The sequence below is a fragment of the Cebus imitator genome, unplaced genomic scaffold (genome assembly GCF_001604975.1).
Source record: "Cebus imitator isolate Cc_AM_T3 unplaced genomic scaffold, Cebus_imitator-1.0 Scaffold394, whole genome shotgun sequence".
Lineage (NCBI taxonomy): Eukaryota > Metazoa > Chordata > Mammalia > Primates > Cebidae > Cebus > Cebus imitator.
In genome coordinates this window covers 1,583,231-1,598,927 of record NW_016107709.1, presented here as the reverse complement: position 1 = coordinate 1,598,927, position 15,697 = coordinate 1,583,231, and the positions used below count along the sequence as shown (strand labels likewise).

At 41.3% G+C, this 15,697-nt stretch overlaps 2 protein-coding genes across 3 annotated transcripts in view; one reads left to right on the top strand and one right to left on the bottom strand.

The window, feature by feature from the left end:
• UBQLN1 (ubiquilin 1) overlaps window positions 1-2,922 on the bottom strand; it is a 46,323-nt gene extending 43,401 nt beyond the window's left edge. For both annotated transcript variants that reach the window (XM_017508552.2, XM_017508553.2), the window contains exon 1: window positions 2,464-2,922. In XM_017508552.2, coding sequence (XP_017364041.1) covers window positions 2,464-2,643 — 180 coding nt within the window. In that variant the 5' untranslated portion in view covers window positions 2,644-2,922. The remainder of the gene's footprint in view (window positions 1-2,463) is intronic.
• LOC108289198 lies at window positions 2,642-6,838 on the top strand. Its single transcript, XM_037731354.1, has 4 exons — window positions 2,642-2,692; window positions 2,771-3,113; window positions 4,543-4,569; window positions 6,709-6,838. The coding sequence occupies exons 1-4, from the start codon at window positions 2,642-2,644 to the stop codon at window positions 6,798-6,800; spliced, it is 513 nt and encodes a 170-aa protein (XP_037587282.1). The 3' UTR covers window positions 6,801-6,838.
• Window positions 6,839-15,697: the final 8,859 nt, after the last annotated feature.

Sequence of the window (15,697 nt, the reverse complement as noted above, 5' to 3'; positions counted from 1 at the left end):
TATCAAAATGCTGGCAGGGATGCGGAGCAACAGGAACTCCCATATATCTTCATTGATGGGATAGTAAAATGATACAAGCATTTTTTAGTATATGTGCAGCTGAAGCCGGCTCTACAGAAGCTTTTTTTTTTTTTTTTTTTTTTTGAGATGGAGTTTCACTGTTGCTCACCCTGGGCCCGATCTCGGCTCACTGCAATCTCCACCTCCCAGGTTCAAGCGATGATTCTCCTGCTTCAGCCTCCAGAGTAGCTGGGATTACAGGCATCCATCACCACGACCAGCTAATTTTTGTATTTTTAGTAGAGACAGAATTTCACCATGTCAGCCAAGGCTAGTCTCAAACTCCTGACCACAGGCAATCCACCCACCTCAGCCTCCCAAAGTGCTGGGATACAGGCATGAGCCACCGTGCCAGGCTCACAAACATTTTTAAAAACATAGTTTCTCAGAAAATTAAAACATACAATTGCCCTATGACCTACTCAAACCAAATCTAAGTATACAGCCATGAAAGATAAAAGAGTAAGTCCACAAAAAACTTGTATAAGACTGTTCGTAGTAACTAACTGGAAACACCCCAGGTGACCCTCAACAGTGAATAGGTTAATTATGGTATATACATACAGTGGAAAACTACATAGCAATAAAAAGGAACTACTGATATACGCAACAAACACGAAACTCAAACATATTATACTGAGTGGGGAAAAAAAAAAAAAAACTCCTTACCCAGAAAAATACGCACAGTACTATAGACTCTACAGGATCCCACACGTTAAGTTCTAAAACAGGCAACTCCCTAATTTACAGCACAAAAAAAAAAAAAAAAAAAAAAAAAAAAAAAAAAAAAAAAAAAAAAAAAAAAAAAAAAAAAAAAAAAAAAAAAAAAAAAAAACGCGACGTGGTTGATGGAAGGTAAAGTGACTAAAATGACCCGGAAAAGGCAAGAAAAAACTTTCTAATCAATTACAATGTTCTATATCTTGATGGGGCTTGGGCTACACAGGTGTAAGCATTTGTGAAAACTCATGGAATTACAACCATATGCATTTCATTGCATATCAAAATTAGGTCAAAAACGTAAAAAATTAAGTTGAATATGGGCAAATAAGTTCACATCGCTGAAGTGACATATACTGGTGTCATCTACTGATACATGCAACTTACTCTGAATTGCTCCCCCAAAATAAAATGGATTTATAACCAATTATAATACAGTAAAATGCTAATTGTAGATGACGGCCATATGTGTGTCCACTGCCCAATTCTTTCAACTTTTCTGTATGTCTGAAAATTAAAAAAAATGGTAAGGAAAAATTTCACAAGCATTGGGAGAAAAAAAAAAAAAAAAAAAAAGGTGATAATTCAGTTGGTGGTAAAAGTTTCTGTTATTTGATGTTACACAGCTCACTGCCTCACAAAACACACTACCTTCGGAATTCGCTAAACCAATACCCCAATCACTTACTGTCCTTGGGGAAACTTATAGGTACATTTCAGGAACTGTTATTTCCTATAACAAACTGTTCACATTGCTTGAGATATTCAGCGATTAAGTCAACAATTATAGAAAATACGACATATTCAACAGCACACTAAAATTATTTGTTAAATTCCACCAAGGTTCTTAATTAACAGCAAGATTTGTATTCCTGAACAAAGTTTAAGTAACATTCTCCAATTAACTTCAATTTTGTTTTATTTGGTTGCAACGCCAATATCAACATTGCTCTAGCCCCTCTAAAATCAAACAAAACCCGGACGACAGACATACTAAAAGGGAAAGAGCAAGTCATCAATGAATGAAAGTCATTCACATTTCTCCTTAAGCCTAGTACTATTATTATTACTTAACACGGAGCTAAAAACGGTTTCTACGTCATGATTTTTTTTAAAAAAGGTTGCAAGGTGGGAAAGATTTCAGGAGTTAAAATGCAGAACTAAATGTACACGTGCACCTCACCCCAAAACCTCCCTTAACAAACAGGTAGGTAAAACAATGAGGATCCCATCCACCCTCTTTTTTAATAATTCATTAAACAAAATCGCAGCTTGAGCTAAAGCGAACCCTCGTCCCCGCCCAGCCTCCACCCCGCCCGGAGCCAGGCGGTGAGTCCCTTTCCTTTGTGAACAGTTGGAGGAGAGGCGACTGAGGGCGGGGAGCTGGGGGAGAAGGCTGAGGGTCGACGGATGCTAGAGAAGGAAGGCTCCGAGAAAAGCAGCGTCGGCCCGTCCCACAAACAGGCCGCGCCGCCACGCCACAAACCACTGCGGTGTCCCAAGGCGCAAACCCACGAACTTGGGGTGTGATCTAATTTGGGACGACGCCCGGGAGAATGGCCGAGGGCACCTCGGAGGTCGACCCCTCTCCCATGCCCTTCCAAAAGGTCTCCAGGGGGGGGGGGGGGGGGGCGGAGGTCCTGCAGCCACCCCCAATCCGGGCCGAGCCCCAGACGGCCTTACCTGCTGGACGGAGCTATTCTCGGGCACAGCAAATTCCTCCTTCTCCTTCGGAGTCTTCACGGTGACTTTCATAATTTTGGGCTCCGCAGAGGCAGCGGCCGCTGAGACGCCGGCACCTTCGGCTCCGGCGGCGCTATCCTGGGAGCCCGGAGGGCCGCCGCTTTCACCACTCTCAGCCATGGCGGCGGCGGCGGCGGCGGCGGTGACTCAGGCGAGCAGGAGGGAGCGGGTGAGTGAGGAGGAGCCGGCAGACTCAAGAGCCGGCAGGCCTGGGCAGCGAAGAATGGAGAACACGCCGCCTCAGTAGCAACAGGCGCAGGGCGACCCTAACGGGTGTGGGGCCTCGGAGCTCAGTGCAGGCTCCGGCGCAGGCCCGGGTCAGGCGCTGGGCAGCCGCGGTGTGTTCAGGCGTCGCTCGCTCACATCCACATCCGCAGCAGCCACCGCTTCCTCCTCCCTGCCCCTTCCCCCACGTCCCTCCACCGGCGCCGCGCGGAGCACGCCGGGTAACGCGCCTGGCGGCGTCGCCGAGTCATCCCCGTCTGGCGCCGCTTTGAGCTCAGCCTACGTGCCTTTTCCTTTCCCGCTCCATTGCCCAAAGTGTAGGCGAAGCCAGCGTGAAGGACTGAAACCAAAATGGGGCGGGGTAGGTCAGTTCATTTTTTTTTTCACTCTCTTCACCAAAAACTGAATCACAGTTTGTAGTTAAGCACTGTAACGGCGCGCCGAGATGACGTCACGGTTAGCGAAATTACTAGAAAGGGACCACTGGGCTCTGCGGCCGCTGATGCGCTTGCGCGCTCGCAGTCTAGGTAGTCTTCCCACCTTACCTCATGCGCTGCTGGCCCGTGCTCATCCTTCCGCGCTTTCACGGTCGCCTTGGCCTGCCTTGCCTTTCTGCGTTCCCAGCTGGGAGGAGGGTCTGGTGATAAAATAGCGGCGAGGTATTTTGTTATTTTAATACATTTAGCGTTTGATATTTGGAGGGCTCGTATTGCCCAATGCGGGGGAGTTGGGGTAAGTTAATGGCGGAAAGGCCCTCAGCACAACTAACCGAAAATGGAGTAAACGGCCGTGACTGCCCTGCGCAATCCCGCGGAGTCATTGCTTCATGGCCAGAGCTTATTTACTGCCCTCAGGTCAGCCTGGTTTGGTCAGACGATCGATCAGGCGACCTGTATTGACAGTGGCCTGCTGCTATCATGACAGCGGCGGCCTCTGCTGCTGTGATGACAGCTGTGCGCGAGCGCCCCCAGATTCTCTGTGAACTCGATTTCCTACAGTGTGTGGGGCCGAACAGGGTGTCCGAGGAGTGTCCACCCAACTGGGACAATTAAATATAGCTAAGGTGTTCACTTTATATTCTGTCAGATTAAGTTACTGCTCTATTTCAGGCTTTAAATGGCATTAAGGATAGTTCTAAAATTATTTTCAGTGTAATACAGATAGAACTAAGAAATAAATTATATCTGAGAATCCTAATTTGAAATGACGTCATTTGCTTTTAAAGATGACTTGCAAGGAATGTGCAAACCAGCACATTAACTATATTAATCAGTGTTGCACAATTTAAATCCTGACAGCCCACTGTGACCCAAATCCGCAAAGATGCATTCTGCATTTCTGCTCCTAAGCCGTCCAACCGTGTTCTGAGAATAAATACTGTTACATAAACACGACTTTTTAGCAGAGCTCTATGGAATCTGGATCTAAGAGAATTCTGAGGATATCAATTTCAATATAGAATCATTTGATATCACCTAAATTTCTGGCAGCGCGGCTCAAAAACAAGGCCTTCTGCTGAATGAAGGATGACTACTTGGTTATGTCTAGGTGTGAGGTAGTCACTGCTTCTCAAGGTAGAAAGTGTCACAACTGGACAAGCAAGCATTTGGAATTTCTTCCGTACGTCTAAATAAAATTTTTCTTCAACTTCATTAGCTCCCCCATTACTTGTTATCCCCTGTCATGCTGTGTCTTACCTGCACACTTTGCCTAGGCTGCCTTCCTGTACCTAGAATGACTTTCCTCTTGCCTTCACCTGTCTAACTTCTACTTATCCTATATCACATTCCCCAGGAAGACTTCACTCCCTACCATTTAGAGGTACGTTTTTCTCTTGATTATCCGGTAAATACCCTGTATGTGTGTGTGTGTCTCTCCCTGCATTTATGGACTTTGCAATTACCTGTGTCTACATTATTGTCTAAAAACTTTTGATGTGTGTGACACCATAAGGTAATAAGATTTATCTGTAAGAAGATACTGTATATTTATTGATTGCTATGGCACTTCTTAAGATATAATCCTGACCTGTAAGAGACATTGGAGGTGAGGGGACTATGGTCTAAATCAGAGATTAGCAAACTGTCTGGAAGGACTGCATTGTAAATATTAGGTTGGTGCAAAAAAAAAAAAAAAATGGCAAAAACCCCAATTATTTATGTAGCAATCTAAAAGTTTAGGCTTTGTGGTCCACAGGATCTCAGTCTAAAATATTCTGTTCTGCCCTTATATCACAGAGGAACTGTAGACAATACATACATGAATAATCGTAGCTGTGTTTACTGAAAACCCCTACTTGCAGAACAAACACAGACATAGAATCTGATTTGGCCCACAGAAGAGAGTTTACCAACCCCAAGTCTAGATGTTTATTTGTGGCATTTTCTTCCGAGTGGTTTTTGTTTGTTAAGCGGTCTGTCTGGAGAAAATTTTAAGAGCATATTTTATCACAATTAATGTCCCAATACTGTATAATACAGCATTGAATTGAACGTGCAAGAATAATAAGACTCAGTTTCTGCCGTCAAAAACTTAGAGTGATAGTTGGATGGTGGGGGTGAGGGATGGGAGGGAGATTGGCAGTGATGTGCTGGTAAATGACTAATAACCAATCCTTCTGAAAATATATTTGCCACTTTCCTTGATGCAAATGCTTACCAACTTGAGATCATCTGCCTCACAAAACACCTGAAATTTTACCAGTAAGCCCTCACAAGCCAGTATGAGCCAGCTCCAACTGAAGAAGTTTTATTTTGAGAAAATATGTTATTCAGAATTCAAGTATATTGATAGGTTATTCACATGATAGAATAATTCTTTTTTGATAAAATGATTCAGTCAATCAATAAGAATTCATTGAGTATCCTCTGACAAACTTTAATCCTCTAGTCCTGTCCAGGAACATACCTTTAATACAAGGTAGTACATGTGTCATGTAAGTGATATAAATAACATGCTTTATCTTGTCACTACCTTACACAAAAATCTATCTTCAGTTTCCCACTGCCTAGAAAATAGAGCCAAAGCTTCTTAACTAGGTCTTCCACAGCTAACTCCTGGTGTTCACTCCTGTTGCTCTCAATATATACACTCCAGTCCAGTCAGATACCTTTATTACTGGAAGCACTTGTACATTATACAAGTCCTTTGTACACTGTACATATGTAATATGTACATTGTACATATATTACCCTCTCTGGAAGCACTTGTACATTATACTTTTCTTACTTCTGAACATTCCTTCAAGTCACTACACCTACCTTCTAGTACCCATTATTGTCACCTGCTCTCTAAAACTGTCCTTGAATACCCAAGCTACAGAATCATTTCATTTGTCTGACCTTCCGTCATAATTACCTGCACAATTCACTTGACCATTCATCACTTGTAGCACAGCTTCTATTATCTTAAACCGTTTCTCCTGCTACCAGTCTACTTTACACCCTCATTAGTTCTGGCTTATATTACAGCAGTAACCTCCTACTGATTCCTTTGCCTTAATCTAAAGTCTCCATCCTGAACTCTTGTTTTCTAGTAATGCCATATGTTATCCTAGAACAAAGCTTTGATCGTGACATCTGCTTGGAAATTTCTAGTCACTCTCACCAAAGTGTTAGGAGTAATGTCTAAGCTTTGTGGCATAGTGTCCAGGGGCTTCTGTGACCCAAAGACCTCGTTCTTCACTCATATTGTATTCTCTACCAGACTGGTCAACTAAGCTCTCCAAGCATGTCTCTCACTTTCCAGCTTCAACTGCAAGTAGAAATTCTTCCCCCTTATTTTGACCCCATCGTTTTACCTATCCTGCAAGACTCAAATGTGACATTACCTAATAACCCTTTTTGGATCTGAAATAGTCTTTAAATCCCATCTATTCCCATATAGCTTTATTACCTTTTTGATGTCAGTTACTACATTCTGCCTTGTATCATACTTCTGTGCTTATCTCCTTTATTAAAGGCCTTGAAAACATGGATCAAGTCTTAATCATCGTTTATACCAGAGGTCCGCCGCACCTGGGCCATGGACCAGTACCAGTCTGTGCCTGTTAGAAACTGGGCTACACAGCAGGAAGTGAGTGACAGGCGAGCAAGCATTACTGCCTGAGTTTTAACTTCTGTCACATCAGCAGCAGCATTAGATTCTTACAGGAGGCTGATCCCTATTATGAACTATGCATGTAAGGGATCTAGGTTGCATGCTCCTTAGGAGAATCTAATGCCTAATGATCTGAGAAAGAAGAGTTTCATCCCAAAACCATCTCCCCTTGACCTCCAGTCCATGGAAAAATTGACTTCCACAAAACCAGTCCCTGGTGCCAAAAAGGTTGGGGAACTGCTGGTCAATGTAAAAGTAATTGTGGTTTTTGCATTGTTGGAATTTGTCATTTGTTATTGAAATGCATTCTTAAACAAATGTGGTTATGTTATACATCATTTTAATGTGCATTTCTTTATTTTTTTGCTAATGACTTACTGCTATTTATATTATTTTAGACTGTGGAAATGATGTTAGACATAAAACAAATTCAAGCAATTTTCTTATTCGAGTTCAAAATGGGTTGTGAAGCAGCAGAGACAACTCACAACATCAACAGCGTATTTGGCCCAGGAACTGCTAATGAGAATGTACAGTGCAGTGGTGGTTCAAGAAGTTTCGCAAAGGAGAGGAGAGCCTTGAAGATGTGGAGCATAGTGGCTGGCCATTGGAAGTTGACAACAACCAATTAGGAGCAATCATCAAAGCCAGTCCTCTTACAACTACACGAGAAGTTGCCAAAGAACTCAACGTTGACCATTCTGCAGTCGTTTGGCATTTGAAGCAAATTGGAAAGGTGAAAAAGCTTGATAAGTGGGTGTCTCATGAACTAAGTGAAGATTTTAAAAATCAGCGTTTTGAAATGTCATTTTCTCTTAATCTACGCAACAACAGTGAACCGTTTCTCGATCAGATTGTGACGTGCCACAAAAAGTGGATTTTATACGATAACCAGTGACGACCAGCTCAGTGGTTGGACCAGGATGCTCCAAAGCACTTCCCAAAGCCGAACTTGCACCAGAAAAAGGTCATGGTCACTGTTTGGTGGTCTGCTGCAGGTCTGATTGACTACAACTTTCTGAATCCTGGGGAAACCTTTAATCTGAGAAGTATGCTCAGCAATTCGATGAGATGTACCAAAAACTGCAATGCTTGCAGCCAGCATTCGTCAACAGAAAGGGCCCAGTTCTTCTCTATGACAGTGCCCAACTGCATGTTGCACAGCCAGTGCTTCAAAAGTTGAACGAATTGGGCTACAAAGTTTTGCCTCATCCTCCATATTCACCTGACCTCTCACCAACTGACTACCACTTCTTCAAGCATCTCGACAACTTTTTGGAGGGAAAATGCTTCCATAGCCAGCAGCATGCAGAATATGCCTTCCAAGAGTTTGTCGAATTCCAAAGCATGGATTTTTATGCTACAGGAGTAAACAAACATTTCTTGTTGGCAAAAATGTGTTGATTGTAATGGTTCTTATTTTGATTAATAAGATGTGTTTGAGCCTAGTTATAATGATTTAAAATTTACAGTCTAAAATCACAATTACTTTTGCTCCAAGCTAATACCACACAGTGCCCAGTGCAATTTCTTGGCATGAAACCATTTATTGTTGAGCTGAATTGTTGAACTGTCATGTTTTCCACCAGAGAGGAAACTCCTTTAGAGCAATAGATCATATTTTACACTCCTTTGTCTCCCAAAGTTTATAGTATAGTGACATAGATGGATGATTGATTAATTCAAAGAATGATAGATGTATACATACATGCTTTAGAACTTACTTGCTTTACAATAGAAGTTCAGAGAAAGGAAACATTATTCATTCATTCACTGCCTGGGACAGGGGAAGGTGGAAAACTAAGAGGTTTTCCTTAAGGAATGGATATGATTTTTAAGTGTGTTGAGAGGGACAGTGTCTTGAAAAAGAGTTCATAATGGGAAATAGAAACTCTCCTAGAATACCAGTCTCAAAGTGGGTCCATAGTCTAGGAACAATTGGAACACTTCATAAATATCTCTAGGGCTACTTCAAAATCAAAGGGAATAAACTTCCAATTGTTTCCGAGCATGAGGGCTGGAGAAGAGGTGGTGGTAAAAAGGGGTGTTTATTAATTTGCCAACTAAAACTAGACACTGGGTAGGAGGTGCAAATATTAGATTGCTGCAAAAGTAATTGCGGTTTTTGCTATATTTTAATGACAAAACTGCAGTTTCTTTTGCACCAAACTAATATATAGCCACTACAAACTTTGGATAAAAGTTCCTATGTAGGATCCCACATTTTTCTTGGTGCTGTGCCAAGCACTGGCTAACACAGAAGCAAAGAGGGGGCTGCAGCAACACAAGGTAAGTAGACATACCAGCCTCTGAAGAACACAGCTAGGGCTCTTCGTTTTTTCACTTTTTATTTTGAAGTAATTATAGGAAGTTGCAAAAAGAACAGAGTCCTGTGTACCCTTGCATCTCCCAGTGGTGGCATTTGATATTGTTGCATAATATCAAAATTAGGAAATTGACTTGTTAACTAGACTACAGGTCTTATTTGATTTTTGTCATATTTTAACCTGCATTCGTTTGCGCATTTGTGTGTATGCATGTAACTATGCAGTATGCCATGCATAAATGTATGTAATCATCACTGCAGTCAAGATTCAGAATTATTCTATCACCAGTCTATTTTTAATCCTTCCTATATTACAGGGCTTTTTGACCTTGATACTATTGACATTTGGGGTCAGATCATTTTATGTTGGGGGGGGCTTTTCTGTGCATTGTAGGATGTTTAGCAGAATCCCTACTCACTAGATGTCAGTAGCAGTCCCACCCTATCCCTGTCATGATAATCAAAAATGTCTTTAGACTGTGCCAGATGTCCCATGGGAGGCAAAATTGCCCCTGGTTGAGAACCACTGCTGTAGAGAGAGCTGGTGGAATCATCCCTACCATCTGCATCTTTCCTCTTATTTCCCCTGTTACAAAGTGAAGTAGCAAATGTTATCAAGTATCAAAGAATGATATTTCACTACAAAGTCTTTTTAATTCTGAGTCTATCGGAATACTCAAACTTCAGTGTGAATTTTTATCAGTAGATGGTGAGTATTCCCAGGATTCCATTATAAATTTAATCTCAGTTACTGCATTTCACCTGCTCATCTCTTATCAAGAGTCTGGAATTTACTCAGGTCTTCTGAAAATATTTGAAGACTATTCTTTTTTGACCTCTCTTACAAACAGGTTACTGCTGATAACCTAAGACAGACACAGTCCCTAAAGCAAGCAGAAGTGGTAAGACTGGTTCTCCTGGAAACATGAATAGAAGGATATATATTTTGATAAGTAGACTCAGCCTTGGTCTTTTTTTGTGTAAAACTCTAAGCTTAGTGATTTCAGTGGACAAATTTTTTCAAAACATATTTGGAATGTGTTTCTTGAGTTAGGAGGTTAGCTTATGTGAAGAGTATGCCATCATGTATAAACTAAGTAAATGAGCCATGAGGAAATTATAGGTGCTTACTGAGGACAGAAAAGAAGGTTAGAAATTTTAAACGTCTGTAGTATGATGCCAATCATTGAAGAATTCCCCAGAGTGCTTCTGGGGGGAAAAAATACTTCTGGAAGCTGAGGGGTGTTTTAAAAAGAAAGTATTGTCTTCCCATCACTCACTGCATTTGAATAATTCTTAGCCTTTGTTCCCATTTGAGAATAGTCAATGAGTTTAAAGGTCAAGGCAGAACCTGTAGCTTATCTGAGTTGTTCTATAATCTGTCAAAGAATTGTGAAGGATCTGCGTCTCTACTTATAAGCTATCTATTTCATGAATACTAGCAGAAAACACAAGATTCCTACATGAGAAACAAAGGTGTTTGTTACAGCAATATCAGTGGCCAGCGTGTCAGCATTTTCTGGCATTATTACCCAAGCCCTAATTTCCACAGGGCAATACAAAGAGAGCTAGATGACACCTGTACATACAGTGGTTTGCATTATAGGAGAGGAAATCCAAACATGGGAAACACAAATCTTTTATAATGGGCAGTAAGCATGACTTCCCTTTGCTCTGTAAGAAGATACTTTATCTTCTAAGACTAGTCACTATAGAAATATCCTTGAAAAAATAGTCCAGGCTGGGTTTGGTGACTCATGCCTGTAATCCCAGCACTTTGGGCGGCTGAAGCGGGCAGATTGCTTGAGCTCAGGAGATCGAGACCAGTCTGGGTAATGTGGCGAAATTCCATCTCTACAAAAAATGCTAAAGCCAGGTGTGGTGGTGCAGACCTGTTGTCCCAGCTACTCAGGAGGCTGATATGGGAGAAGTGCTTGCACGCAGGAGATTGAGGCTGTAGTGAGCTGAGATTGTGCCACTGCACTCCAGCTTGGGTCATAGAGCAAGACTATCTCAAAAAAAAAAAAAAAAAAAATGACAATTGTCCAGAAGAAAGACAATGTATTAGTTTGCTATTGCTTCTGGAACAAGTTACCTTGAACTTAGTGGCTTAAAATGACACAGATTTATTAACATCTAGTTCTGGAGGTCAGGAGTCCAAAATTGATCTGAAAAGGCTAAAATCAAAGTCTGTGTTCCTTCTAGAAGTTGCAAGGGAGAATCAATTGCCTTTTCAGTTTCTAGAGGCTGCCCACATTTTTTGGCTTGTGGCCACATCACGCTAACCTCTACTTCATTGTCATATCTCCTCTGACTCTCTGCCTCCCTCTTTCCTTCATAAGGATTTTGTGATGATGTGGGGCCCACTCAAGTAATCCAGGATTCTCTCTTCATCTTAATATTCTTAATTACATCCTGCAGAGTCACTTTTGCATGTAAGGTAACATATTTTCTTTTTTTATTATTTTTTTATATTTATTTTTTTTTATGGTTAATGTGTGCATTACTGGGAACTATTCTTTAGAATATTAAGAGGTCTTTTTTTTTTTTTTTTTGAAAGAAAGAGAAAGAGAAAGAGAGAGAGAGAACAAAAGTCTTGCTCTATTGCCCAGCCTGGAATGCAATCTAAAAATAGATATTAAAAACCTCTTTTATGCCGATAATTGTGCTTAACAGCGGAGACAGGAAGAAATAAGGGAAGAAGATAAACAGCCAACCAATATTTCATTTAAGTCTGTGAAATGCTATGCAAATGCTGAAGAGTGATTTACTTCCAATTTATGTGGTCACTTTCAAAATAGGTGTAATATGATACTGAGAAAAATGTATGTTCTGTGGACCTGGGGTGAATAATTCTATAAATATTCACTGAGTTTACTTGTTCCAGGTCTGAATTCAAATCATAGATGTCCCTGTTAATTTTCTATCTCGTTCATCCATCGAATATCAACAATGTGGTGTCAAAGTCTCCTGCTATTATTGTGCGGCAGTCCAAGTCTCTTTATAAGTCATTAAGAACTTGTCTTATGTATCTAGGTGTTCCTATATTGGGTGCATATATATTTATGATCATTGACTCCTGTTGTTGCATTGATCCGTTTACCATTATGTAATGTCCTTCATTGTTTCTTTTAGTCTTTGTTACTATTAAAGTCTATTTTGTCAGAGACGAAAGTTATAACTCCTGGGGTTTTTTTGTTTGTTTTTTTTTTGTTTTGTTTGTTTGTTTGTTTTGCTCTCCATTTGATTGGTAAGCTTTCCACCAAGCCTTTGTTTTGAGTCTTTGTGTGTCCTTGCTTAGGAGATGGATCTGGATCAGCGAACCGATGGGTTTTGACTTTGTATTCAGTTTGCCTGTCTGTGTCTTTGATTGGGGCATTTAATCCATTTAAATTTAGGATTAATATTGATATTTGTGAGTTTAATATTGTCGTTTAATGCTAGCTGGCTATTTTGCCCATTAGTTTATATAGATTCTTCATTATGGAGATACTCTTTACCTTTTGGTAAGTTTTTGGGATGACTGATACTGGTTGTTCCTTTCTGTGTATAGTGCTTCTTTCAGAAGCTCTTGTAAAGCAGGCCTGGTGGTGATGAAATCTCTGAGTGCTTGCTTGTTCGTGAAAAAATTTATTTTTCCTTCATTAATGAAGCTTAATTTGGCTGGATATGAGATTCTGGGTTGAAAATTCTTTTCTTTGAGGATATTGAATATTAACCCCCACTCTCTTCTAGTTTGTAGGGTTTCAGCTGAGAGGTCTGCTGTGAGTCTGATAGGTTTCCCTTTATGGGTAACCTTTCTCTCTAGCTGCCCTTCGAATTTTCGCCTTTATTTCAACCCTGGTGAATCTAATGATTATGTGTCTTGGGGTTGCTCTACTAGAGGAGTGTCTTTGTGGTGGTCTCTGTATTACCTGAAGTTGAGTATTTTTTCTGCCTTATTAGATTAGGAAAGTTTTCCTGAATAATATCCTGAAGAATATTTTCCAGCTTGGATTCATTCTCTTCATGACATTCAGGTACACCTATCGAACGTAATTAGGTCTTTTCACATAGTCCCATATTTCTTGGAGACTTTGCTCATTCCTTTTTACTCTTTCTTCTCTAATCTTGTCTTCTCGTTTCATTTCATTAAGTTGGTCTTCGACCTCTGATATCCTTTCTTCTGTTTGATCAATTTGAGTGTTAAAACCTGTGCATACTTCGCAGAGTTCTCGTATTGTATGCTTCAGTTCCATTAATTCACTTATATTCCTCTCTAGATTGTCTATTCTCATTAGGATTTGGTCAAACCTTTTTTCAAGGTTCTTAGTTACTTTACATTGGGCTAGAACATGTTCTTTTAACTCACAGAAGTTTCTTATTACCCACCTTCTGAAGCCTAAATCTGTTAATGGAATGCACTCGTTCTCCATCAGGCCTTGTTCTCTTAACTGTGATCCCCTGTAGAAGGAGAGGCATTCTGATTTTGGGTATTCTCAGCCTTTTTACGCTGGTTTCTTCCCATCATTGTAAATTTATCCACCTGTCATCTTCGTAATTACCGACTTTCAAATTAGGTCTTAGTGGACGTCCAACTTGTTGATTCCCAGTGCCGGAATCTGAGCAACCCACTGCAAGTCCAAAACAGCGGCATTAATATTCGTGGTGCTTTTCTGCCTGGGAATCTCCGGTCTGGCTTCCTTCTTGAGTCCCTCTTTCAATCAGCTGAATAGGCGACTCTGCCTTCCTGGAGCTCCAAACGTCAACCAAAAGGGGACCCAGTCCTGTTTACTCTGCACCAGGAACTGGCACGCTGGCCACAAGAGTCGCGCTGGCGACCCATGGGGTTCCTCCGCTGGGAATCTCCTGGTCCGTGAGCAACAAAAATTCGTCTGAAAGTGTGGCGTCCTCTCGTTCTCTGCGCTTTCACTGGGAGCTACAATCCTGAGCTGCTAGTAATCAGCCATCTTGGATCTCTCTCATAAGGTAACATATTTTCAAAGGTTTTTTCTTTTTTTCTTTTTTTTTTTTTTTTTTAAGAGATAGAGCCTCAGTTACCCAGGCTAGAGTGCAATGGCACAATCACAGCTCACTGCAGCCTCAACCTCCCAAGCTCAAGTGTTCCTCCCACCTCATCCTCCCCGGTAGCTAGGATCACAGTATATACCACCATGCCTAGCTAATTTTTTTCTTTTCTTTTTTTTTAGAGATGGGTTCTCTCTCTGTTTCCCAGGATGATCTCAAAATCCTGGGCTCAAGTGACCCTCCCACCTCAGCCTCCTAAAGTGCTGGAATAATAGGCCTGTGTCACTGTGCCCAGTCTCAAAGTTTCTGCAGATTAAAATGTGGACATCTTTGGGCAGCCATTGTTCTATCCACTATAGGCAGGCAGTGCCTCTATTCATAAGATGTGCAGAATCAGGAAAGACCTATAAAGAATTGTCATTCAACAATATCCACCCCTTGTTTCTGTACTTTCTTGACTTCTGGCAAACTTTCCCATGAGTATGCCACACTGTTAGTCCAATGAATCTGCACCAGGGGCTGGGACCAAATTTGTTTCATACAGCATTAATACGGCTATTGTCAATGAGACTCCTGGTAGCAAGATAAGGCCAACCTACAATATTAATAACCATGCTTTCCAGTGTTCCAGGCCCAGTTAGCCAAACAAATCTCATAAAGCATTAGGGTCTACTTTGGCTGCCTCTGTGGCGTTGTTTATGTATTGATTTTTTCCACTTGGCCCAAGGAATAAATCCAAGTACAGCAAGATGTATTAGCATTTGCACATATTTTGTCATGGCCTGCAAGGAGGAAATCTAGGACAATTATATCAATCAACAACCCTAAACAGTAAAATCAGGTGGATTCGAATCCCTTCCAGAGCCAATATGATGCCACTGATCATTTCAGCTAAAGTTAGGAAAAATTTTTTTCCACTCTTTTAATTGGCTGGCTCACATTGTAGGAATAATTGGCACAGGTGCATACACACAGCAAGTCAGTTATCCCTCTGAGAAAATCCTCTGAGTAATCTAAAGTAGCCTCATTTGGATAGTTCTCCAGTTATCTTAGGACAATGTGACTACTGATGGTGTTTCCTTAAACACTTGAAGCTTTCTTATGACCACCCCTATGGTGTAACTCACTGTAAGGTGTTTTGGGGTTTGGTTTTGTTTTAAGTTGAAGTCTTACTCTGTCACTGAGGCTGGAGTGCAGCGGTGCAATCTTAGCTCACTGCAACCTCCACCTCTCAGGTTCAAGCAATTTTCCTGTCTCAGCCTTCTGAGTAACTGGTACTAAAGGCACATTCCACCATGCACAGCAAATTTTTATATTTTTAGTAGAGATGGGGTTTCACCATGTTGGCCAGGCTAGTCTCAAACTACTGACCTCGAGTGATCTGCCTGCTTCAGTCTCCCAAAGTGCTGAGATTACAGGTATGCGGCTGTCCCCAGAAAAAGATCATTTCTGCTTGGCCACTTCCTAGTAATGACCAGGACAAAGGGGATGGGGTTGGGTGGGGCGTGCGTTGCTTAT